A 26,562-nucleotide genomic window follows, 5' to 3' on the forward strand; every position below is an offset into this window, starting at 1 on the left:
AGTTCCACAACTGAGGTAATTAAGTAACGTTGCTACGCCCGTGTCGTGACGTCAGTGTTAATGGGTGTTATGCAGCCGAGCTGATGAAAACGTAAGTTGATGAGTTTTTATCGTGGATTTCGTTAGCGGTAAAGGATAAAGTCCGAAATGTTTCAACGGAGCGCGTGACTCTCCTTGAAGGAAGGAAGATTTTTTCTCACCGGTGAGGCCGTCCTTGTCCGTGGCCGAAACATCCGCTCCGGCGTTGACGAGTGCTAAGATGGCGTCGCTACTACCCGAAGAGCAGTACGTCTTGCTGGGACGAGTTTCTGCGGGATGATATACAGGGTGTGTTTTTTCTCAAATCAAAACGAAACAAAGTAAACACCGAAAATACGAGAAAAAATCTTCAGAATAATGGTATCGACTGTGGCGGACATCAGGTTAACGGTGTAAAGTGACAGTTATCAAATTTGTTACCTAAAATCCACCAATTGGCTTAAAAAAATATTTGGCACATTTAATTTAGAGATGTGTTACCGTTCGTCCAAAATGGGATGGCAGTTTGTTAGAATTTGGATAACTAAATTTAGTCGTTTAAATTCTAACGACAACTTCCGTAGAATATGTTGAGGAAGAGCAACACATTTCTAATTTAATTGTGCGAAATGTAGCTAATTTTCATAAAGGTAATGATTAGTTTTAGTCAATGATTTTGCTAATTGTCACGTTACGCTCTCTGCTTGAAATCCCCCGAGGATCGTAGCGTTATCCTCAAGGAAACATTCCTTTTTACCAGTGTCCCTTTTTTAAATTAGTTTCCCGCTTATAAAGGAAACAACTCTTTATATATCATTGTTTTTTAAAATTATTTAAGGAGGTTTAGTCAGGCCTTGTAAAAGTAATGGAGTAATTTGTAAGGAGATAACCTTACCAGGAAACTAAAGAAAGATCACTGTTCTTTGAAAGAACAAACAAACAATAGCCTATGCGTTGGGTCGAGTTGTATTATCCCCATAAGGGGAACCAGAAACGTACATTAAACGTCGTGATTGGTCCTCATATTGCTTGTTTTTACTCAGACACACATTCGTGTAATTGAAGTCACTCAATGTCACAGAGCCCCGAAATTCTTCGCAGGTTTCTCCACATTCCTAAGACGGTGATATGTATTGTACACACTAAAAAAAGGGGTGTAGCCCTTACACCCCTTGTCACATATACGACACCGCAAAACTTCAGTTGGACGTCCAACGCACTGACGTTGAACAGACGCTACCAACTTTCACGAGCCGCTTCATAACCGAGATGTCCAAGATGTCCAACCGAGATAGTAAATTTGACTGTCTGCAAACAAAGTAACCGGGGTTTTCTTGGCCCTCCTTCAAAACCTCAGTTTTTCTTTTTTGTAGTCTTTGATACGTACTGGAGCTGTTTAATACGTTACATCGCACCATCATAGAGCCTCTCGTAAAAGTTGGAGCGGTCAGTTGGGCGGCAGTGCGTTGTACATCAAACTGAAGTTTTGCGGTGTCGAGTATTTGATATTTTTTCCCTCACATTTTTTGATTCAAGTGAAGCCCTGTTCTCAAACTTTCGCGTTGGCGTGAGGTTCTCCCGGAATTTCAGCTTTCTGCGAGGCGTTGTTTATATTGCGGGCCGAAAGGCCCCGTTACATTTTCTCAATTGACCTCTGTAGTTTCGGTTTGGTGTGGATTGTAGCTTGTCTTCGGTTTGAATATTGTCTACGGATAGTGTGCCACCGAATGTCCGTTCATTCTAAGGCTCCTCGTGAGAATCACCCAACAAATACATGAAATATACCTTTTAAGAAAGAGAGAAAGGGAGAAAAAGTGAGGGACCACAAAAATAAAAAAAAGCCAGGAAAAATGGTAGTGAGGAAGAGAGAGAGAGAAAGAACGATATTAATTTTGGAGCGAGTTTTTAAACCAAGAGAAATGCAGTCGAGATGAATAGTTATACAGGCATTTATTTCTAAAGCTGTCCCATGTTGTTGCAGTTGCACTTAGAAAAGGCCACCTTGTGGCTGTGACGTCACGCTGCTGCGGTAGCGCTGCTGTCGTCACAGAGTGCTGGAAAACTTCACTCGAACGTGGCTTCAGCGCACATCTGTGATCGCACTTGACGAACGGGGACTTGTTTGGAAACGGTGCCTACGGGACGTTCTGAATTTTACTTAATCCAGAATTTAAGACTTTCGTTCTTTTAGTCCTGTGGACAAAAGGATGACCATGGCGGTCATGATTAAAAAAAAAAAGCGAGATCGGTTGGTTAGTTAAGTAACAAAATATATTTAAAATACTTTTTAGATTCTAATTCTCAGGGACACAAGAAACTTCAAGAATTGCCACTCTACCACACTAGAGCCTAGACCTGTCGTAACATTTTGTTAAAAAAAAAAGTTTGTTGTGATTGCTACGGGGCGAGAAATGCAACCCTCGTACACGGTTCCAAAGCGAAACCAGGCGCACAAAGAGCGGTGCTGTTGCAGCTGGTTCCGTTTGCATTCCGGCGAAGGGCGGATGAATCAACGGCACGTGCGCTCTTTGGGGTGCAAAGCTCTGTTGTAGGCTGACATTGTTCGCCCCGTAGATGTCACTGCGGATTTTTAATGAACATTTAACATCACGGCAATACAATATTGAAGTCAAACGTCAATTCTTTGACGTTCGATTTTATTTAGACTTTTTTTTTAGTGGCCGCCATGGCCACCAAATTGGCCCTTGGGCTAAGTAAAGCCAACCGCAAGTTCCCTTAAAAAATTGGACGGACTAAAAATTGTTTTGGTTTTTTATGTGAATTTAGTGGAAGTATGTCCCCGCTACGTTTAGCAAGAAAATTATGAAGTAAAGTTATTGACACTCTAGCTACACCTGACATTGTGACGTCGCGCAATATTATGACGTCACACAACACCATGGCGCTACAAGCCACTGCGACGGCACATGAAGAAAGTGACGTTACGCTACATTGTGAAGCCACGCGGTGAAACCAACACGAGCGAGAAAGGTCCGTGAAGGGTTCACCCTATAGAGCTATCGCTTTAGAGCCCCCTGCGCGCTTCAAACTTTGTGCAAGTCGAACGGTCACCCGATCCCGACCGAGTCTCACCGACGCTGGCCGCCCAGAGTAAGGGAGGCCTGCCGTCCTGGTCCCGGACGCTCACATCGACGCCCAGCTGGATGAGCCTGCGCAGTGCGGCCAGCCCGACCCGGACGTCGTTGCCCATCTCGCTGTTGGGGCCGCACATCTGGGCCGCGTAGTGGATCGGGTACGCGCCGTGGATGTCCGGGGTCGACGGGTCCGCCCCGGCAGCCACCAGGATGTCCATGCACTCCAGCTCACCGCACACTGGGAAACGGACGGCGGTTGGGCGCATCGGCGGAAATGGTCGACGGAACACCCGGCCCAGCTAGGATATAATAGGCCTGAGGCGCTCAGGTTTGGGGAGCGTCTCTGGCAAGCAAACTCGAATATTTTTGTCGGTCGCTCTATGGTGGTGTCTCATTTCATTTTTTGCACGTTGCTCGCGGACGCTAAGTTGGCAGAATTTTCTCGGTGTATATAAATTTGTAAAAGAAAATAACGAAACGAGAAAACTGTAAGAAAACCATTAATATCGTTCTAATACAACACAAAAGCGCGAGCTACGTTTTTTTGTATTTACGCTATTTTTTTTAGATGTTCTGTTACCCTTCGTAGACATATGCTGATACACGCTATTAAGCGACAGTAGCTCGCGCATGATTGAACGCAGCAGCGCCGTTTTATGCTCGATTATAGCCTCCGATATGCTGACAAAGCCTGGTAGATCGCCACGGGAAGCGTCCGCGGAAATGAAAAAGGTGGAGCGGTAGACAACGGATGAGAGGAGAGCCACGTGACTGGCGCCCCGCTGCGGCGAGACGCCGAAACACACTTCTCCCGAGCGAACAAGTGTGTTTCGAATTTTCGACACCGCAAAAGCTGTGCGCTGGCGGCCAGGTTCCCCTAAGGCCTTAGGTTCTCCGAGAAATGGATTTTTAATGCTTTGTGCGACCAGATCCTCGCACTCTAAATCTGCGACCGGGCACTCTATGCCTCCGTCGTCGAACTGCCAGGTTGTGAGTATAGAGGAGGCTATGGCTCGACACATGCATTGCATATTCGCGTATTACGCCTTGTCATATGAACGCGCTTGCTCCCTCTGGCCGAGAGAAGCAAACCTATAGACAGGGTCGTTCTATGCCACTGCGAAGAAGGGGGATTAAGAAAGGCAGGTCGATACGAACACCGAAGTACAAATCAAAGAAACATGAAGACAACAAGCCGCACCCTCTGTTTCCTCGGCTGTCAGTAATTCTGGTAGAGGAAGTTTAGTTTTACCGATCTCATTTTTTTACTTACGGCACTACATCAGTTCATGTTACGCTCCCAGACAAAAGGATAAAAAAATGTATTTTTTGCCTTTCTTTAAAAGGAGTCTACAAGTGGAAACTTAATTATTATGGTGCTTTAAAGGACTTCTGAAACGATTCACACCAAATATTTGAGCAAGAACTTATATAGCGCCGCGGACAAGCACGAGCAGAAGTGAACAGGATGGGCGCTAACTAGCAACCGGCAATTTAATGCACTATAAGGAAAGGGCAAGAGGGACATATTTTGTAGTTGTGAAATAAGGGATAAAGAAAGAGTGCCTTGGGTATGCACTGTACACTTCTACTAATCTTTGTCTGTAACGCTATTAGTATTTTTTCATGATTACCTAACTTTTTTTTATAAAAAAAAAGACAGAAATAGTTAACATGCCGGCACCGCTTAATTAACCGAAACGCAATAAAATACTCGTAGGGTCTCCATCTTCTGCGTTCATACCTGACCGCTTATTATCTCTCAAGAGGCGGAAAGCGAAACATTTCAACAGCACCCGACGGCCCTCCGTCTATCATAAGCTCCCTCCAAAACTGACTCCTTTCTCATGCTGAGACCTGAAGAGCCACTGGTCATTGTTGCTTCCAATGACGCGCCAACCATACGCAAGAAATAAAGGGTTAGAGGCAAGTATGGTATGGATTATATCATTCTGAGCCCCCTCCAGTTCCCCCTTTGAAGTAGATGATGAATCTATCGTCGGGCTATTTTTTATGAAACCGGAACTCGCCTGCCCGTGCGATTCGTGGTTTCTAGATTTCGTGAAGAACATAGATTAAGTCCAAGTCAAACAACTCTTTGGTGAACCATTATGCGAGTCAACCAAGAAGACAAGGCCTACCCATTACGTTATCGTTAGTGGATCACGCACCTGCCACAAGCGGGAAACACGCTGAAGCTAGCCGACAGTTTGCAGCAAAGCTCCACAAGCCGGAATGTTGGCGTCAACGAGCTCCACGCAGCGTTACACTTGCTGTGAGACACTCAATGGCTGACAAGGTGAGAACGACAGGGAGGACTCCAGGCCGCTCTAGTTCTATGCCAAATACATTCCACTCCTCTCAAATACAATAGCCTCGGCGCGTACATGTTTTCTGGGCTTGGCGAGAGCCATCTATTGCCGGGGAGGTCTCAGCTACCGGGCAGTAAATGGTGATGTTTATGATGGTTGTTCAACATACCATATTTATTGTTGTGGAAATGCTCGAGATACGTGCCGCGCGCCGCTTCTAAGAAGAACATGGCGTCTGAAATCTAGCTTAGTGCTGCGCCGTGCCTAAAGTGTACTAGAATACTTGGGTCTAGTACACTGTAGCTGCGCCGCGATGATCTTCCCAAGGGCTGCACGGTGCACGTCCCTCGTACACTGACGCACCTTGCGCTACTTTTAAAGCATAAACGGCTTTAACGAGAAGCCGAAAGGAAGGTAGAAACGCTCGCGTTGATGGCGGGACCAATGAAAGACGTCACTGTCATTTTTATCCTGTCAGTCACCATGCGGAGCGCAAGTGGTCTGCTTCTTGCGCAGGAGTTGCGTTAACATCAGAACGACGCGAAACCCTTTTTGACCGACTGAAAAAAAAAAGCGTAGATTTTAATGCTAGATATTTTGAGGTCAACCCACTATTTTTTAGAGCGCAGCTCTTAGGCGCCCGTTTCCGGCTTGAGCGGTGTCGGCGTCGGCGTAACCGCGCGTTGCATTATGGGACGTTTGCCATCATGACGTCACTTGTAACATCACGTGTGACGTCACTTGTGACGTCACCGCGCGTTGTAATATGAGTAAATTTCCCCGCTAAATATAACTGAAAAAGTTTCCCGCTAATTTTAGTGGAAAACGTTCCACGCTAACTTTAGCGGAAAAGTTTCCCGGCTAAAATTTAGCGGAAAACATTCCCCAGGTAAGGGTACGGATAAGGAGGGGGCATACTCTCCTCTCCGCACTTTCCCCTCGCCCTCAAGAGCTGCCCTCGAATTCGGCGTTACAGGGCATTGTAAACGTCTTTCATATATTTTTTTTCAATCCTTCAATAAGAGCTTGGCGTTGTTCGGACGTCACTGCAACTCCTGCGCAAGAAGCAGACGACTTGATCCCCGCATTTGTGGCGAGATGTTTTGGTGACGCCCTCTACGGTTCCCTCTCGTGACGTCATTACCTTGCGAACCAGTTCGATGGTGTTTGTAATGAGCATGGTGGAAGCTTGAAATCATTGCGCTCTCAAAGCAACATTGCCGACGCCGTCAAAATAAAGTTCTTCCATTACTCTTATTTCCGCCGATGAGAAACCCTTTGCTGAGGTCATAGTCAGCATTCGGCCAATCGTGGAAGGCCGACCGCAGCGACGCGTTCGATCGCTCACGTCGTCAATACAACTTTTCCGCAAGGTCGTCGCCATCTTGAATATCGCCACTTCCAGGTTGGGCGAGAAAATTGTCTTTCGGACCGCCACGCTATGAGGAAGACATTAGGGAGTTTTCGTAGATCGTTTTGGTGGTCGCGCAACGCTCTCCTCAACCCGCTATACGATACCCGAAACTTTACGGCCAAGGCGCTGTAGCGGCAGGCAGGCGCAGTAGCGGCTTCTTCGTTGAGGACGCTTGGCTTAGCGGTGGGGCAAACACGGTCTATGAAACGCCCTATACAGGAGGTAAGCTTAACCGTCACCCATTGTCGTTTTGATTCACCTCTGTATTTTTACTCTCTGCAGGTTGAAATGTTTCATTATTCTTTCGTCGCCCATATCGGAGGACAGTATGTGTACCAGATGGCTGGGGACGAGAGTAAACATAAAAAGGTCCATACACCAACTCAAATCTGTTACGTCACGCCGCGAGGGTGGCGCTTCGGGCGCACTTCCAGCCTGGGTGTCTGGGCGGAAGTCGCAATGCGGGACGGGTATTCCTGTTCTGTTTTGGAAGGAACCAACATGGAGGCCTGTTTTCTCATGAAAGCGCCGGGACTGGGGCCAGCACCTCCTAGATAAGAAAGCGTAAGTGCGTTCCCACGTCATTAAAGAAGGCCGCTGTAAGACACAGATTGGACACGACTATAGAGTCAGCGTTCGGCTTGAAGTCGTGTCCAATCAGTGAGAACACGACTCCTAGCAAAACACCGACGCTCTAGTCGTGACCAATCTCTAGCCAAAGGTGACATTCCTTAATGACGTAAGAAAGTTCGCATCTTAGGCTTTTTTTTTTATCTAGGAGGTGTTGCTGGGACCGTACCAAAAGCATCGGGAAATCTGTGAATATCAGTTTTATCTGTTTTCTTGCTGCACAGTCCATCCGGGAACGTGAATAGGTGCCGTAAAAAAGGGAAAACCAGCCACCGTCGGATCACAGTTGCTTGTGCGGAAAGCAGTTCTGTTAAACTCACAGATACTTAAAGTCTAAGGTCGTCAGATTATTTTTTTTTTTGTTCCAAAATGAACGCGGGAAAGCCGTCAGGGTGTCCGGACCATCCGCGGTCTCCGTTCAGTGCTTCACGTCCGAACTGCCGTCTGATCGGTCAAACTGTCATTTTCTCTCTCGAACTCGTTTATACTGTCGCCTGCTCGTCCGAACGATAGCGGTCCGTAGACCAAATGCATACCCAATAACTGCGATAAGAAATAAGAGCAGGCCTCAAACGACTTAAGTTTGGAGGTTATTCGGGGTAAGTAGACTCGATGTAAACAGTAAATACAAGGAGATGTTGATTATTGTTACCAGTGGCCATTACCGACTTGTTATGCCCAATTCACTTGGTCTGATTCTGCTTACGATTTTCTGTATTGACGTCGAGTATCGCAGCTGCTACCGTGCACGCTTTTGCAGCCCGAGCGACTTCGAGGCTGAAAATTGCGAGCAGAATCTCATTGTGTGAATCAGGCTTTCGCGTCCATTCTGCGGCGTTCACGCGAAATAAAATCACCGCAGGTCAGATTATTTACGGAAAGTTTTGCGGTGTAACGTGCCTCGTTAATTTCGCTCAGGTCACTAAACTAGTAAGGAATTGCCAGGAAGACGTAGAATCAACAATTCTAACGGAATAAAAGAGCACGGGGTGTCACACCAACACCGACAGTGTCACATCCGAATGGTGTGTTGACGCGACGCTAAGGCGCGCTTCTTGCCCACTCCCCATCGTGCGCCGGTGGCATGCCGCTAGGAGCTCTCCAGTTTGTTTGGAAACATGAGTTGGTGTATACTAGTCTTCTTTGCGGTGATGACGACACGACCTTGTTTAGGCGTTGCTGAATTGATTCCCCAGCGACGTTAGCTGAGGAAGACTGCAGGCGTTATCTATCAGGTGATATTGGTTAGGGTGACCTGATCCAATCAATCGCTTCCGGAAATCGCCAATTCAGGAGGTTCTATATTCGGTGACAGGTTAAAGGGGCACTGAAGTCGATTTTGAGATCGTCCTTTTGTGGTGACAACTTAATCTAGACGCTCTAAGCATCCCAAGAAACCCAAAATCACAATCATACGTAGCTCATTTACTCGTTAAACGGCAACTCCGCTCAATTTCGAAAAACTCAGGCTTACATGTGATTCCATTTCGCAAAGTACTATAAACAGCTCTACGTCCTCGGATTCACGAAATGTGGAATATTATTTGTGTAATCTTAATTTAAACATCAGCTGATACTGAAACCGAAACTTCAGTTGCGTCAGGCACCATTGGTCTCGTGTCGTTAGAGTCATGGCAACGTCACGTCGAACCACGTGGTCTTGTGACGTTCGTGGGGACGAGAGACAGGACACGCGACACGGGCAGGTCGATGGCCCAGGGGAGAGGGGGAAGGGGAGAAGACGAAAGAGGAGAGAGGGAGCGGAGAAACAGACCGATAAGCGCGCAGGGCAGCGCAAACTAGCGCATCCGTGTTACGGTGATCATGTGGACGCCGTTCAGCCAACACCGGGAGGAGAAACTCATGACGTCATCGTTCAGTTTAGCTCTGAGAAGTAAAAACAAACAAAACGTGAGAATGACGTAGTCATGCCTCTGACGTAGTGGCTCAACGTTGGCCGCTCCAACTCCGTCGCATTGACTCCGATGACGATTGCGCCTCACGTCGCAAGCTAGAGTGGGCAGATTTCGGCGACTTGGCTGATTTGAAAGTTTGCTGGACAATTTATTGAATATATACACGGAATTAGATCATAATATTTGACATGGGCTCTTCCTATATGATACTGAAGAGGCCTACATAGTTTTCTAAATATCAAGAATGAAGCGCAGTTGCCCTTTAAAAGTGTGTTCAAAAATCGCGACACGCCCTTTTTGGGAAGAATGTTCTTCCGAGTTAAGTGGTCGACGAAGGGCTCTTGTTGGCGAGTTTCAAGCTATGACTTTGCCCGCGGAGAAAAAGTGGAGTCTTACCCGAATGTGTACCTATCAGACTCTCTTCGAAACAAGTCATAATAATATTATTCGGAATCTGCGCGTATTTTAGGGCTTTCATTGGCCCACACAATGTAGTCCGCGTAAGAAAAGAGTTCGCATGTTTTCGTATTGCCCTGAGATGAACAGGCGGTTTTGTAATATAGGGCTTGGTATATGTGGGAACTAACACATTTAAAACAATACAAGGTCAAAAACGACCTTTTCAAAAATGACTTCAGTGACCCTTCAAGTGTGAAATGGAAGCTTGTCCCATTTCTTTTCACTTTAGCAGAGCAAGCGCTAGAGAGGAGGCGACAACGTCTCGAGCGTTCGCTCTGCCAAAGTAAAAAGAGGTGGGAGCAGCTTCCATTTTACCCTTAACCTGGCACCGACAATCGTATGGAAATGCGTGAACACGTGCTCAAGCGTGCGCGGGCATTCCCTCGACTAAGCAAGCTAGATCCTGCTGGCTCTATCAGCTACAGTAACCTAGATTGGGCTCTTCCAAATTATTTGTTGTGCCTAGTGTGGCTTATCTGTTTGCCCCCAGTTCGTTTACGCTTCCTCACTCTCCTTCCTAAAGGCCCGTTCACTCACTGGCCTTTGCTTTTGACCGAGCACGCTAGCGCCATCTATGAGGTGATCATGCAACCACAATGTACCAGAGCTAAGGTTTTGCAGTATTTGCAAGACTAAAGACTAAAGGTACAGTGGCAATCACACTTGTATATAACGTGCGGCAACTAATCTACTCACGTAAGAGAACATGAAACAACCCGCTTCAGGGGTGTTCTGCCCGCCCATACCGGGGCCTGCGTGGTCGCCGAACGCGGGAGGCTGCTATCACGCTCTTTGCAAATGTCATAAAGTCTCATTAATAAAAGAAAAAAAAAGTCAAAGGGTTTATCAACAATGTCACCAGCAAGAAGAAATAGTCTGCAAAGCTGTGCCTTTAAAAGTATTCCCCACAACTCTTATCAAGTCGGCGTGGTGTGTGTCGGCGGTCCCCGAAGGGGCGGGCAGGACACCCCGCGTGCAGATGTTCCATGTTGCCCCGCGTGACTAGATCAGTTGCCGCGAATGCCACCAGTCGAGCGCCCGCCAGAAAAAGCCGCGCGATGCCGCGTTATGGACAAGTGCGATTGCCACTGTAAGTACTATTCATAGGAAATTATCGCTTAGAATGTCGTCTAACGTTTTTCAAACCAAGATGATGCGCGAAAGATATCGGAAATGGGTCGATGGAAACACGTTTATTAAAACCACATTAGTTCGGGCGGTTGTGGTTTGGCATGGCCCTTTTAGGGAAAGGGTGTAATCAAAAGGTCTCTCAGATACCTGTCTTCTCGGAGAAGAAAAGAAACGAAACTGCCAAGTGTTTCACGGCCACACGATAGATGGCGTTAGGGTGTTCCATCGACGTAAGAAGATTTCGGAACTCGATGGTAAGCACTCGCAAGTGTGTGAAAGAGCCTCGATGCTCCCATTGTTTTATCCTGGGATTTCCCGAATCCCGTTTTCCGCCGGGTGGTACCAGTCACTTCTGGAATGGTGGATTGCTACGAGGATAACGCTTACCGGTGGCCCAGTGGACGCAGGAGTGCTTCTCGTTGTCCAGGACAGACACGTCTGCTCCCCGGTCGACCAGGAAGCGCACCATCGTGCGGTTGCCCGAGATGACCGCGAAGTGGAGCGTCGTGTAGCCCTCTTCGTCCTGGACGGACGCCAGGCCGGGCTCGACCATGAGCAGCAGCTCGGCGCAGCCCACCGTCAGGTTCTCGGCGCAGTAGTGCAACGCTGTCTTGCCGGACTTGTCCCGCGCGGCAGTTAGGGACGGCTGGACAGACATGCGAGACGGACGTCACTGCCTTGGTTCGCTCACTGCTTTGGGGAGAAGAGAGTGATTTAAGTCCGGTTCACGTATGCGGCAAAGCGCTGAGACAACGTGAAGACTGGCCGTCAGCACTAAGTCAGCGCTGAGTTAGCGCAGCACTGTTTGTTGAAAAAGCCGGGTGACGGCGATAAAGCGGTGAAAAGCACTGACGGCGGTGATGAAGCTCCGAGAGCGCGAAGTCAACAGTCCGCAGCATTGTTAGCGTGCTTTGGTGCGTGTGTGAGCAGGAGTTGGTTCACACACGCAGCGCATAGCCGAGGTTGTTCAAAGTCGGCGCTGGATTTGAGTTGCATTGCGTGTGCAAACAGGAAAAGGCCGGGTCGGTCGCAGCCGAGTTCTGCGACATTGTTGATATAGCGCAAAGTCAGCGCAGTGTCTATGGCGCTGCGTTAGATCTCAGTGGAATGTGCGGACAGGCTTTTAGTTGATGCGATAGATATTTCGCGAAAATCCCCAAAGGCGCAACGAAATATGGGAACGTACATGTACGTTTCTCCTTGCCCCCGCAACATCTAGCACGTGACATTGAAGAGAAAGGAACAGAGACAGGGTAGCGCAGCTACTCGCCTGCCTTGACGCGCTTGCCTGCCCATCCTCAGTCACCTCCAATACCGCTTCCGGTGTTTGCGACAGCTGAGTTTATATAGGCGGTCCCCGGCATTTTTCTTGGGTGCTGGGTATAGGCGGTAAACGCTTTACGAACGCTTATTCGTACAATCCGCTCGACATTGAGTGGTCGGAGCGTTCTTCAGCGTCGGACTTCTGGTGTCATCAAAGTTAGCGCAGTGGGACGCTAACACTAATACTATACATGAAGGATGTTTAAACTGGAACAACTCTTTGGTTACTTGTTGAAATCGAGAGTGAGATTTTTGGTCACCAGTAATCAGGATGCCCAGGGCTTGAAACCCAGCATTCCAACATTTATTTTTCTGCTTCCTTATATAACTATTCGATGTGTGCAGTTTATTTATTTGCATATTGAAACGCTGTTTTTTATTCATATAGAGCCAGTAGCATTTCACTATTTTACTTATTATTATAAGTACAATTAAAATCGATTGTGTCAAAATACTTGTTCGCTACAGGCGACGCTTAAATTAAGAATCACAATTTGATTGCTCGTTTGCTCAAATGTTAATATTTTCGGCATAATTTAATAGGGATACCGAATAACTACAATCAGGGATGTACTCGGGCAATAGCGCTTTTTTTGGAAACAAGTGGATGCGGGAATTTAGTTTGCTAAACCCAACTGTTCTTCATTGAAAACCAGGTATAACGTTACCCACGTTTACAATATTTTATATCTCATTGAATCAATATTTATTGTAAACTGTTCCCATAAGTAAGTTCTAAAATTATTAACGACCTAAAAGACAAAATATAGACTCTTCTTAAAGCCGCAGTCCCACTGCTCACACATTATACAAAAGACAGTCAGTGCAAACACGAGTCAGGGCAACATCCGTGATTCGAATGCCGTGTGCCAAGTTTGTCCTTGAACCATGCGGCATTCGAAGAACGTATCATGTGGTGATTTGCGTTCGATTCTGTTCGCAGACTGTCTTTTGTATGATTTAAAGTAATGTGACCCCGCTTAACGATTTTAACAATACACAACCTTGGGACGTGATTACGAAGCCTATATATTTTACATCTAGAGCCCCAAAGAATCAACCATAAATAAAATTGTTTTGATTCCGCTCATGCAGGAATAAGTATTTGGTATAGCTGAGAGCTGCCGAATTGAGTGTTGTGATTTTAGAGTGCAGCTCTTAGGCGCCCGTTTCCGGCTTGAAAGGCGTCGCCCTCGCCGTCGCCGTCGGTTTAATTGCGCGGTGCATGATCGGTTAATTTTTCCCGTTAAATTTAGCGGGAAAATTTTTTCGCTAAATTTAGCGGGGAATTATTTTCGCTAAATCTAGCGGGGAAGTATGTCCCGCTAAATTTAGCGAGAAAATTCCCGCTAAATTTAGCGGGGAAATGTTCCATAAGTTTAGCGGGGAAATTTCTTCGCTAAATTTAGAGGAAAAAATTCCCCGATAAATTTAGCGGAAAAGTTACCCTAAATGGGAGGCGAGCGGGAGTGGAGGAGGAACATAGCCTCCTCTCTGTACCTTCCCCTCTCCCTCCTCAAGAGCTGCGCTCTAAATCGGGGTTACAGGGAGTTGTAAACGGCTCTCATTTTCAAAGAGGAGCTGACGTGTGCACAGTTGGGCCTCAGAGCTAAGCACTGAAGCCCCTTAAATGTACAAGCAATCAAACAATATCAGGCTACTCCAAATCTGTCAAGCCTCCTCACCCAGAAGTATATCGTGTACAGCTATTTCGCAAAGTGCGTACAATCCAGATGTACCCCATGCGGGACCTGAACTCCCAGGCTCTTCATTTTTGTACAGGCGAAGTATGTTATACCTCTCATGAAGACTTTTACACTGATCTGTTACAGAAATCTACTCAGCACACATAGTGTAGTGTTCCGTACGTGTTTCCCGCTTTATAATTTTTTCCTTGTAAAATTCGGAGGATCGTTTTCGAAATTCGTCTTGTTAAAGCATTTGGTGTCTGACCTTCTTTTTTTTTTTATAAATTCTAAATTATCATATGACCGAAGTTTAGTTTTAGTGAAATGCTAATTTTCAAAATTTCAGAATAATAATATAAAAAAAAAACAAGACACAAATGCACTCGGGAATGCGGAGTGCGAAAGGTTAACTATCCTCAATTGTATTTAGACAGGGTTTGTCTAGCTAGACGACCAATTGTGATTACAGATGCGCTGCAGTTCCTAGGGCACCCTTCCATTGCTAAAATAAGGTTTGCCTCCCCAGGTACCGGATTCTTCAAAATCGCTGAAATCCTGGTCATGGTCAACTGAGAGTTTTAGGTTTTCTCCCGTCTTTCTGTGGTTCAGGTCTACTCATCGAATCTCATCAAAATCGCAGATGCTGCAGAAAGTTTGTTTTGTGAACTGGCGGGGTGGATGGAAGAATGTAGAAACCTTTGCTGCTGCCCCCTACAGGATCCCTTAGCTTCCACTAAAAAAAAAAAATTCCTTCTAAGAAGCACAAAGGATGTGGTCTGAAGTCTGAGGGGCTACATAGATCACATGTACAGATTGTGGTTACCAAGAAATACAGTGCCCCGTTTTAACGGATGTTGACGAGATTAACCTTATTTTTGTCTCTCGTTTGGGATTCTGCAGTAAACCGGGGAGATCTCTCCTGAGGACCGCTTACCCGCTGCTCCTAAAACCCCTTTATACGGAAAAGTAGCGACATCCTTCGAAGAATGTCGCCTGCTATCTTGGGCCAAACAAGGCTGCACTACAGTCCACGCGCGGGTGTAAAAAAAGCAAAACATAAAGATAAAAGGCGTGCGCGTCAGAGGAGTAGGGACGATGTCGTTACCTTTTTTTATTCAGGGACATGAGGTGCTTCGACACACTCAACAGATGACGAGTAATAATAATTCGAAGCAAAAAAGATAGGTCCGTCACTTTGCCTTTTATCGCATTATTTGAGAAAAAGTTGGAATTCTTGAGCAGATCTGACACCTGAGGGGAGGGGGGGAGGGGCGGTGACTCGATGTTTTTCGATGATCCGTGATGCCTTGTCGATTTGTGTTTTCTTCCAATCAATCAGTTGAGAGTCAATGCTCTGTTCGCACACTTCGTCTTCTTGTCCTCCGTTTTTTTTTTTTTTGCGCTGTTTTATTGTTTGTCCAACTTGGCCCAACTTTCCTCCATATTATGGTATTAAGCATAACGGCGTTGATTACGTCATGCTTTTTTTGTCATTAAGAACCGAAATCACTTTTCGGACAAATTTATATGAACAACAATTTACTGGCGTGTTTTTTGTGTTTTTTTTTAACGCGAAGTCATAATTTGATACGCAAGTTATATTTTTGTTATATAATTTCACTGCTACCTTGAAAACAACTGCGTTCTACACGTCGCTGCACCGGAGTTAAGCAAGCGACAAAATAATAAAGCCTAGATACAATATCTGGGTCCGTATTCTTTGCTCAGCATCATATCTAAACTCGAAGTCTCTCAGCCTCTACAAACATTGAAATAAAATCGGCAAAATAAGTTTATTTTCTGTTCGAGCGCGAATCAATTTTCAAATCTTATTTGAGGTAATAGGTACTGCTTACGTAAGTGGTTAGCTTCCGGCTTATCACCATATCCCAATAGCTTTGAATGAGGCAGCATTTTAATATGAACTAGTTTTAATTTACCCTGATCGTGGTTCTGTCTTTCTTCCGTCTTCTTTCGTTAACAGTTTAAAATAAAAATTAAAAAAAAACAAAAAAAACAGACACAAGCAATATACCTTTTTTTCTGTGTACAAACATAGACCGCAGTTGGCGTCCCAAGCGACTTGCGATCGCTCCTTCTTGGCAGGCCTGTCGAGCTTGCTTATGTGTCCAGTGCCAGAAAGCATAACTGTCACACGAACAACAAAGTTCGAGACTTAAGGAGGGCCTTCGGCTTTACGATTTAACTTCTTGGAGGAGACAAGTCGGTTTACAGGAATATTCGAAGAATTTGAACAGATCTCGCGCTTCTTCGTTCTTTTGCCGTTCGCCCGGAGAATGGGTGGTTAAATGTTTCATAGACATTTCGAGCAGCGGTGTAAGGGTGGGGTTTGTTCATTCTTCTTATTAAAAGGAAGTTCGCCGGGACCTCAAAGACAGGAGCACCGCTTTGTAGCGTCTGCAAGGAAAAGGGTCTATAGGATCTTACTTACAGGGCGTGTTCGCAGGGATCCTTGCCAATCCATGAGCGACAAGGTTTTGGGCAGGGAGAAGTAGAGAGAGTTCCACGCCGTCCTCGCACAACCCGGCGACATATCGCAGACGTCGTTTCGCGCCGTGCCCGGCTTCTAAGTGTATCCACGCGAACACGTCCAGTCACGTGCAGGTTATACCTAACACATCTGTAATCTTCAAAATTTCAGCGACCACAAAGATAAAACACATCTGGATCTTATTTTTTTTAGATGGTAAAATAACACAAATTGAGATGTTTGCCGCTCGAAAAGGTATCCCTCAACTTCATTTATCGACTTCCGATTCGAGCTAATTTTGTGCCTACAATTTCTGCGCATTCGATAATTTCTAAGCTGCAGCGCAGTGGCTCTTCAGTTTAATTTATGGACTCAACTTGTACTTGAGGATCATGCACTTTATAATGAGTGTGTTGGCAGTTAAGAATTTGGGCTAAAAAAAAAAAACAAAACAAAAAAAAAACATGTTTATGTTTACTTAAGTCCCCTATGTCGTACAGCGTATCTCGTAGTTGTCTTCCTCCCAGCAACACGATTAAAAGCTTTCACAGGAATTACTAAGAACTATTAATGTAATCAGTGCTAGCTCTCGTGAACACTAGCTTTTACTTTGTAAACCTGGTGGAAGCGATTAATTCGAAGGAAACTGTCCCACAGTATTTTTGCTTTGCTATCCGGATCTCAAATTAAAACCGCTTCATTATGATCAATGCTATTTAAAGCCGCCTATGTTATTAAACTTATTCGACACTTCCCACTGCGCCGCTCCACCGAACCAGGAATACTTTATCCGGGGCAGTCGTCGAATGATTTTAAACAACCACTGATCACTTCACAAAATGGCGAAGAACGTTCAGGAAATTGGCACTTCCATGAGACACTTCACACGTTCACTAATCCCTTTGAGCACTCTTGTTGAGAACGCCGCTGAGTTATTCCAGACGTCTTGCAATGTCACTTTCGGAGAAAAAAAAATTCTTGCAGTGCGAGGTTAACGACTTTCCTCTTCGAGTTTATGCACATTAATAAAACATTGCCGGCACTAGCAAGTTATAATTAGAAGCGCATCTTTTCACGACCGACTGCACGGAAGCCGCGACGTTCGCCGGGGTGCTTAACGGAAGGAACACCGGGCGTTGTTTTGGCCAATTTAGTGTGGCTAGATTTGAGAGTGGTTCCAACTGCTCGGTCACTTGGTTTATAGGCCGCGTTTGGGATACAACGTGCCAGGACGTAGCGAAAACGTAAAGTGCCTCCAATGGCCACCCTCTCCCTCTCCCTCTTTACCCGCTAGATCCTCCTCGCCATGCGAAACCCCACGCATGCGCACGTGCAACCAATCTGCGCAGGGGATGCCCGCTATTCAATTGCAAGTGCTCCCTGCGGTTCAAGTTGCAGCCTCTCTCAAATCTAGGCTCTCTGCACAACTCCAAAGGCGGCGACGCGCCCCTGCGGAAAAGACGCGAAGGAGAGAAGGGGGCCGCCACCACCTATCCAAGCCTGCAGCGGAAACTGTCGCGTCCTGGTGGCCGAAACGTGAAACATAGGAAACGGGGTTAGGTGCGTGCCATTGGGGGTTGCAAATGAAGGCTGTGGCGCAGGGCTTGGAAACGAGCTGGACGAGCGTCAGATGCGTAACTTGGGCTAACGACTCCTGGCGAGTGACAGGTGCGTTAATTCTCTCGCGACATAATTAGGGACCGACGGCGAAAGTTTTGCGGACCTCGATGCAAATGGGCGCAATGTTTTAATTTATGGCGTCCGCGGAGTAACTAATACGGCATGCAGGACGCTCCCGCAAGAAGTCATTATCGGGTGAACGCCCAAGTGGCATTTGCATATGACATGCAGTGTACCCCCAAAGTGCACGTGAGATTTATTTTTATTTCAAACGTTCTGAATTGATTTTATTTCTTCTATTTCAGGAGAATAACGTTTTTTTTTTTTTTTTTTTTTTTGTTGCATAAACGTTTACCACGAGTGGGCCTCCTTTACTGCATTCGTTTTGCACGTCGTGCAACGATTGATTTTCAAATTGCGGGTTAGAAAGGAAGGTATTCCGTTCGAAATGACTCCAATCGTACCGTCTGAGTCATCTATCCGAGCAAAAAAGTGGCAAGGGGATATAAGCGCCGTTGCGGCAGGAGCAGAAAGTTTTGGGACCACACAGCTGTTGGAAATTTTTTTTTTTGTGTGAGGCTGACATAAATTATGCGTGCCATCTATTTCCATAATTGTTTATGGTCAATAAAAACACAAAACAGGAAGGGTAATTAATATAGTGCAAAGCTTTAAACCGCTTCGTTGACGATAATAATGACTAACTAATGACTCTAGCATATCGATTACCGTTTATTGTTTTAATAGCTACGACGCATTTATTTAAATAGTTGGAGGGGAACCCAGGAAAAAGAAAGGGGACTCATTCAATATCGCGAGTGAATAATTCGTGCGATCTAAAATTATATACCGTAATATTAACACCGAGGCTGAGGTGCCACTCATGCCGTAGGTAGTATTTGTCCATTCTAATTGGAGCGTAATTATAACCACGTCGACGTTTCAGGGTGATTTATGTTTTCGATATACGAGAAATGTAACGTCAAGATGTAAATTATGCAATTACGAATGGAAATCTTACTGATTATAGGTCATTGTGACAGGGCACCCTCAGCGTTAACACAATATAAAGCTGGATACATCAAACTCAATTTTACTCGCGCATGGTTCTGTAGAAAAACACGCGCACTGTTAGCATCAACGGCGTCTACAAACAAGCGCGATTTTGCCCCCATTAGGTGCGGGTACAACGCATGCGCGGAAACCGAATTTGCGTGAGGTAAAGCGCCTATAGGCATGCGCCACCCCGACAGCAGCGCCACCGCGGTGGCGTGACGTCAGAGGACCGAGTTGGCGTATATGCGAGGAGCAAGTCGTCTGCTTCTTGCTCAGATTTTGCGATGATGTCAGAACACCGATCCTTTATTGGCTGATGGAAAAAAAAGAATAGTGGGTAGACCCGAAGGCATCTAGCATTGAAGTCTACCAACTATTCTTTTTTTCGATCAGCCAATAAGAGTAAAGCTTCTTTTTTAGTTCTTTTTTTTTTTCTTTTTTTAATTCGAGGACAGTTTGAATTTGTTTTTTTTCGGTTTTTCCCGATTTCGATGAAACGGGCTCGGAGGTTATTATTCGTGGTTTATCGGTATTTACAAAAGTGAAGTTGGTATTTACCGAAAATACGAAACCCTAAATACTGGGAGCGTGGGACACCCATAGAAAGCCACCGCTTTGCCTTGGTAGCTAATTGGCAGATGGCTGACGGCACCATCAGTGACAGCGTCCACGGTACGACGCATAGTGAAGCGCTGTCGCTGCCAGACGTCCGCAGCATTTGGGTCGGGTCTGCGCGTTCCCACGGCCGTATAACTCGACCTGGCTGCGCAGTAAAGGTCTGGCACCTTCATATTCAGAACATGCTCGCGTCCAGTGTTTGCTCTGTATGCGTTTTCATGTCACTGAACCGGCAGGAGTTGCTCGAAGCTCGAATAGAATCGTGGCCCCCGCCATCATAAGCGGCAACGACGGCAACACATTGTCATATTTTTTTCGTTTATCGGAGCTGAAATATGGCCCTACAACGCGTTAATGTGCTCGTTGGTTCGGAAATCACGACATTCACCACTGCCAGTAATTGATGGGTGGTTTCATTTGAAATCGAACACGCTTGTCGGGGTGGGTCTTTTGATTTTTTTAAAATATATGTAATCGCCCCATTTATAGAAAGAACAAAACCGCTTTCCAAAATTTAAAAAAAAAAAAATATTTCGCTTCACAAAAAATTATTGAGTGGAGCAGGGTGATAATCTGGTTTTTACTCTGTGATTTTTCTACACAGTTCTGTACGCTGGTATGAATACGGCAAGCATACAACCCTCACAGTAATTTTTCGTGCTCTTGTATGTTATTTGGACTATGTTTTAGTCCAAAGGAAAATACTTTTGTAGTTTTGATTATAGAGGTAAAAAATGCCGAACATCGTCTCTTTGACAATCCGGTGACATCTTCAGAGCCTTGTAACTCATGAGTTATTATATTTGTAACTTATTAAATACTAGACGGGTGTAGCCCTATACATGGGCTATCGACGGGCATAAGTTTTTTTTATTTTATTTTCACTGAACTTTTTATATAAAATGTGAAATATCGTCAAAAATGAAATTAACCGATATTTTGAACTCACTTTATCAATAAAGGCCATTTTTTATTTCGTTCAATTTTTTTATTACTGCTGCCGATCATATTAACTTTCAATTGGCTTGATGTGATTTTCCCCTTTTTTTGTTGTATCTTCTCTAGAAGTTATCGAAATCACTCCGACGAGACAATGCGGTGACAACTTCAGAGCCTTGTAACTCATGAGTTATTATATTTGTCGCTTACCAAATACCATGCGAGTGTAGCCCTACACATGGAATATCGACGGGCATAAGTTTAGTTTATTTTATTTGACCTAATTTGTTTATATAAAATTTGAAATATCGTCGAAAATGAAATTAACCGATATTTTGAACCCACTTTATCGAAAAAGGCCATTTATTATTTCGCTCAACTTTTTTTTTTTTTTATTATTGCTGCCGATCATATGAAATTTCAATTTTCTTTATGCGATTTCCCCCTTTTTTTGTTGTATCCTCTGTAGAAGTGATCGAAATCGCTCCCACGTTCTCAGAACAGCCAAACGCAGTTTCCGCAGGTCGGCTTCGCTGCAAAGACTATACTGCTTATTTGTGTGTTCAAATGCAGCGGGTAAATTCATTTCGATTGAGAACACTCGTTCTTGGCTACATTCTATTTTATTAATTTTTAATGATGGCAACTGACATTCCTTACTCTGATATTTAGCGGTGCAGCGGATGTTCCATTATCCGATGTTTAAAACCAGGGCACAAAGGGCGGAGAAAACGGAACGAGCTCTTCATGTAGCCAGACCGGGGTCATATATCTTTGTGCTATACACAGGTTGTAAGGCACGTACAGCACGCCCGGCCCTTCGCGCTATAGGCCGATCTTCGTTACACCCAGGAAGCATCCGACACGGGCGCCAATCCATGATGTGTCTTGTCGCGTGCGATGAAATAACCATGTAATCGCCTGTTCTTTATTGACAGCGTGTTTATGAAAAATATGTAATATCACATGCCCCTCTTTAAGAAGAAAAAGCAGTTTGCAGAAAAAAAGTGAGGAAAACGGACTGAGTTTACATGAAGCGAAGACAATTTTTTACAGAACACAAACACCAATTGGCGATAAATAGTCACTTTGATTAATTAACGCTAATATATTTAGGATGCACCTGTAACACAATATGTTGTCGTTCTTTAAATAGTTCAGTTCACGAGAAACGCAATATTGGAACTTTTTAACAACGGCATCGGCTTGCCTGTGGAGACGATCGAGCGTGGGGGCCAGCTGAACTTTGTACCGTAGCGGTCGGGATGCACCCGAGAAGTTCAACGCGTGGTAAGTCCAGACGGACAGAACGAAAACTGGAGCCAAAGCGAGAACCTGAGACGGTGGCCCTTCTGTTTGAACGAGTGTGTGCAGTTATAAGTAAAAGGGTTGGGTTTTGTTCAAGACTGATCGATATCTCTGATGCCAAGGAGCAAGGATTCCCACGTGCACAGAAGGCAGCGAAAGCAGTCACTTAGTGTCTCTGTAGACTTTTAGTTTCTCCACTTTGTGGCACCGAGCTGAATGCAAAGATTGTATAGGTATATGACCCCGGTCTGGCTACATGAAGAGCTCGTTCCGTTTTCTCCACCCTTTGTGCCCTGGCTTTAAACATCGGATAATGGAACATCCGCTGCACCGCTAAATATGAGACTAAGGAATGTCAGTTGCCATCATTAAAAATTAATAAAATACAATGTAGCCAAGCACAAGTGTTCTCAATCGAAATGAATTTACCCGCTGCATTTGAACACACAAATAAGCAGTATAGTCTTTGCAGCGAAGCCGACCTGCGGAAACTGCGTTCGGTCGTTCAGAGAACGTGGGCGCGATTTCGATCACTTCTTGAGAAGATACAACAAGAAAAGGGGAAAATCGCATCAAGACAATCGAAAGTTCACATGATCGGCAGCAATAATAAAAAAATTGAACGAAATAATAAATGGTCTTTTTGGATAAAGTGGGTTCAAAATATCAATTAATTTCATTTTCGACGATATTTCAAATCTTATATAAAAAATTCAGTGAATTTTAAATAGACTAAACTTATGCCCGTCGATATTCCATGTATAGGGCTACACCCGCATAGTATTTGGTAAGCGACAATTATAATAACTCATGAGTTACAAGGCTCTGAAGTTGTCACCGCATTGTCACGTGGGAGCGATTTCGATCACTTCTAGAGAAGATACAACAAGAAAAGGGGGAAATCACACCAAGCCAATTGAAAGTTCATATGATCGGCAGCAATACTAAAAAACTTTAACGACATAAAAAATGACATTTTTTGATAAAGTGAGTTCAAAATATGGGTAAATTTCATTTTCGACGATATTTCAAAGTTTATATAAAAACCTCAGTGAAAATAAAATAAACAAAAATTATGCCCGTCGATATCCCATGTATAGGGCTACACCCGCATAGTATTTAATAAGTGACAAATATAATAACTCATGAGTTACAAGTCTCTGAAGATGTCACCAGATCGTCGAAGAAACGATGTTTGGCATTTTTTACCTCAATAATCAAAACTACAAAAGTATTTTCTTTTAAACTAAAAAATAGTCCAAATAACATACAAGAGCACAAAAAATTACTGTGAGTTTTGTATGCTTCCCGTATTCATACCAGCGTCCAGAACTGGGTAGAAAAATCACGGAGTAAAAAACAGATTTTCACCCTGCTCCACTCAATAATTTCTTGTAAAGCGAAATATATATATATATATATTTTTAATTTTGAAAAGCGGTTTTATTCTTTCCAGAAATGGAGCAATTACATATATTTAAAAAAAAATTGAAAGACCCACCCCGACAAGCGTGTTCGATTTCAAATGAAACCACCCTGATACAATCTACATCAGAAGCATTTTTCTCTTATTTTATTACGAGATTGCTCTTCGCTCGCCGGGGAGTCGAAGAGACGTTATGGGGGTGAGATGATCGCGGCGGTTTTCGCCGGTACATGAAGGGGATATGTTTCCTCACTTTCCAAATCTCGTTAAAAACAAAAAAAAAAGAGGAAAAGTTAGCACCGCGTATGGCCCCGTAAGTTTTGTATAGCGCTCTGTTCAGGTAAGCTGACATTAATTACAAACCAAGGCTGGCTGCTACACTGGATGGTTATGCCGGTCCGGTCGTGCTAAATGCGAAATGCTTCCGCTAGAAGCAGCACTGTGTCGGCGCTACTGTTTGTCGCACACGTCTAATAGGGCGCTGATGTGATCTATTATTAAAAAGTAGAAAAAAAAAACAATTGCGTATTCTGCTTCTGCTGAATTCAGCAGGCGCCATGTCACATGGTGCTGGTTTCGTGTGTGCGATCAAGAGGTTTCAGTGATGTGTGTACCACGTCAGCTACAGGGGGCCAGCGCCGGGCACGGATTGGTCACGAGTGTGACGTCAGCTCTCGGCTGAGATTCGTGCCCAATCAGTGGAGACGCGAATCTCAACCGAAGGCTAACCCAGTATACTCGCGTTCGTGCCCAGCGCTGGCCTCCAGTAGCTGACGTAGTAAATCCAGCACTGCGGTCAGTTGTTATATAGGAGGTGTTGATTGACGGCTTACTCTTTTCTTCTTCCTTAGTTTCGTTTTCTGCAGAAGGCGATAAGTCTTTATATTACCTTACAGCTTAATAAACGCCTAGCTTCTTTTGTTAACGCTTGTCGTTTCGTAATTGTTCGTTTTGAAATTCTTATTGGCTCATGCAACAATCAGAATAGCTGCGATAATTCGATGCGTTCGCGACACCCCGCGTTTCCTGGATTTTAGAGAAGCCAATCCATAGTAACAGTAAGAAAGCGCAAAACAAACAGAGGGACAAAAACAGACATGTACAAGCTTTCAGTTTACAACAACAAACATATTTGACGCCAGCGAAGTCTGCACCAACAACCGTCGGTGGGGAAAGGGGGAACGAGCAAGAGGGAGAAAAGAAGGGAGAGAAGGTTGAGAGGGAAGAAAAGGGGGGGAGGGAAGGGAAGATAGCGTTTCCGCATACGAAGCTGATTGACGGCCGAAGGCCGAGGGGGGGTCTAGTTGTTCAAGGTTGTCCGAGAAAACGCCGGCCTCAGAAACACCAGTTCTGGTTTTGTCAACGAGAGGGATGGGGAAGCAATGTTTTTCTTGGTGGTAGTCATCCTATAAGCTTCAATTATCTCCCTCCCATAGCGCTCCCGGTGTCCCCCAACTACTTTGGTCTCGTTGAACAAAGGCGTGCATGCCTGGCACTCCTTACCGTGAACTATAATAGGATGCAATGACCCCTCTGGCTGTGACGCGCATTCAATGTGGTGTTCTCGGAGGCGATCATTTATGCATCGGCCTGTTTGGCCGATATATTCCGCACCGCAGGTCAAAGGAATCGAGTAGACTTTTTCTTTTGCGCATCGAACGAATTGAGAGCCGTGTTTTTTTGCACATGCTGGGGGGGAACTGGCGTTGTTAACCAGTTTGCACATGGAACCCAGTTTGAACCTGCATTTGAAAATGACCTTGGTGCCAAAGCGGGACGCGAGAGACTTGACGCGGTGCGCCACGTTATGCATGTAGGGAATGCAGGCGATCCTCCCGCCCGGAGCAGCCCGTGAGGTGCGGGGAGTTCGATTTACGATGAGCCTCTGCGTGACAGAACTGAGAAGGTCCATCGGGTACCCTGCCTTGAGAAGGCGGTTAAATTGTGTTTTCACACTCGAGGTTAAGTGGTGACTGCACGACCTGCTGCGTGCAGAGGTGATCAACGAAGTGACCAACGAGACCAAAGTAGTTGGGGGACACCGGGAGCGCTATGGGAGGGAGATAATTGAAGCTTATAGGATGACTACCACCAAGAATAACATTGCTTCCCCATCCCTCTCGTTGACAAAACCAGAACTGGTGTTTCTGAGGCCGGCGTTTTCTCGGACTCCAATTGCACAACCTTGAACAACTAGACCCCCCCTCGGCCTTCGGCCGTCAATCAGCTTCGTATGCGGAAACGCTATCTTCCCTTCCCTCCCCCCTTTTCTTCCCTCTCAACCTTCTCTCCCTTCTTTTCTCCCTCTTGCTCGTTCCCCCTTTCCCCACCGACGGTTGTTGGTGCAGACTTCGCTGGCGTCAAATATATTTGTTGTTGTAAACTGAAAGCTTGTACATGTCTGTTTTTGTCCCTCTGTTTGTTTTGTGCTTTCTTACTGTTACATCTGTCCCAACACGCTCGTCAAAGTCTCCAATCCATAGCTTTGCGATGAAATTCTTCTCGCTGGATGACATCACAACGCGAGCTTTAAAGAGCGTCTTTCGGTTCTCGAAAGAGTCTGATCTCCGCACCGGTCGAGTACAGGCAACGTAGACCGAAGGCCGTAACGCTCACTTTTCCATGTCAGTCAGAGGATGCGAGCAAACGGTGTGCCTTGTCAAAGTTCGGGTGTCCTCTCGGTCAGGACACGAATCCCAGCCGAACGCCGACACATCGCGCGTGTCTCTTGTACGTAACACGTAAAATCCTGCGCCTAGCTATATAGGGGGCGTTGGCCGGAACCCAACTCTTGAGGCAGTGCCTCGTGTTAGGTTGCAGACATATACGCGTTCCCTCAAAAATGTAACAAAACATTGCTACTCGTTACTCGCTTAAAAAGGAAGTATACACTCCGTGCGACGCGACCGGCGCGCCGCCGCGCGGCCGTTACCGAAGGTAGGCAGTGAGAGCCCCACCGAAACGAAACCGCGCCGCGTACGTTGGTACGCATTGAAGTCGGAGCGTTGCAGTTGCGCTGGGTTGACAGCATGAACTGCTGTCGTTAAGTGCTCCAATAGTAATGCGTCGTATCTCGTGGGGACGAAGTTTCACAGTTTTTCACATCGACGACGTTTTG

General features: G+C 45.4%; 2 protein-coding genes across 2 annotated transcripts in view; both read right to left on the minus strand.

Moving 5' to 3' along the window:
- Positions 1–11,633, minus strand: part of LOC8041115 — a 63,755-nt gene extending 52,122 nt beyond the window's left edge. Inside the window, exons 1-3 of the mRNA XM_042288780.1 lie at positions 11,363–11,633; positions 3,116–3,351; positions 201–291 (exon numbers count right to left, since the gene is read on the minus strand). Coding sequence (XP_042144714.1) covers positions 201–291; positions 3,116–3,351; positions 11,363–11,633 — 598 coding nt within the window. The remainder of the gene's footprint in view (positions 1–200; positions 292–3,115; positions 3,352–11,362) is intronic.
- A 13,258-nt stretch (positions 11,634–24,891) lies between these two features.
- On the minus strand, positions 24,892–25,464 carry LOC121834878 (the record flags this gene model as incomplete). Its single annotated transcript, XM_042288781.1, has 1 exon — positions 24,892–25,464. A coding segment is annotated over one exon (573 nt), but the record flags the coding sequence as incomplete, so codon positions are not given.
- Between the last annotated feature and the right edge of the window lie 1,098 nt (positions 25,465–26,562).

Source organism: Ixodes scapularis, unplaced genomic scaffold (assembly GCF_016920785.2).
Source record: "Ixodes scapularis isolate PalLabHiFi unplaced genomic scaffold, ASM1692078v2 PGA_scaffold10__122_contigs__length_95168666, whole genome shotgun sequence".
Classification (NCBI taxonomy): Eukaryota; Metazoa; Arthropoda; class Arachnida; order Ixodida; family Ixodidae; genus Ixodes; species Ixodes scapularis.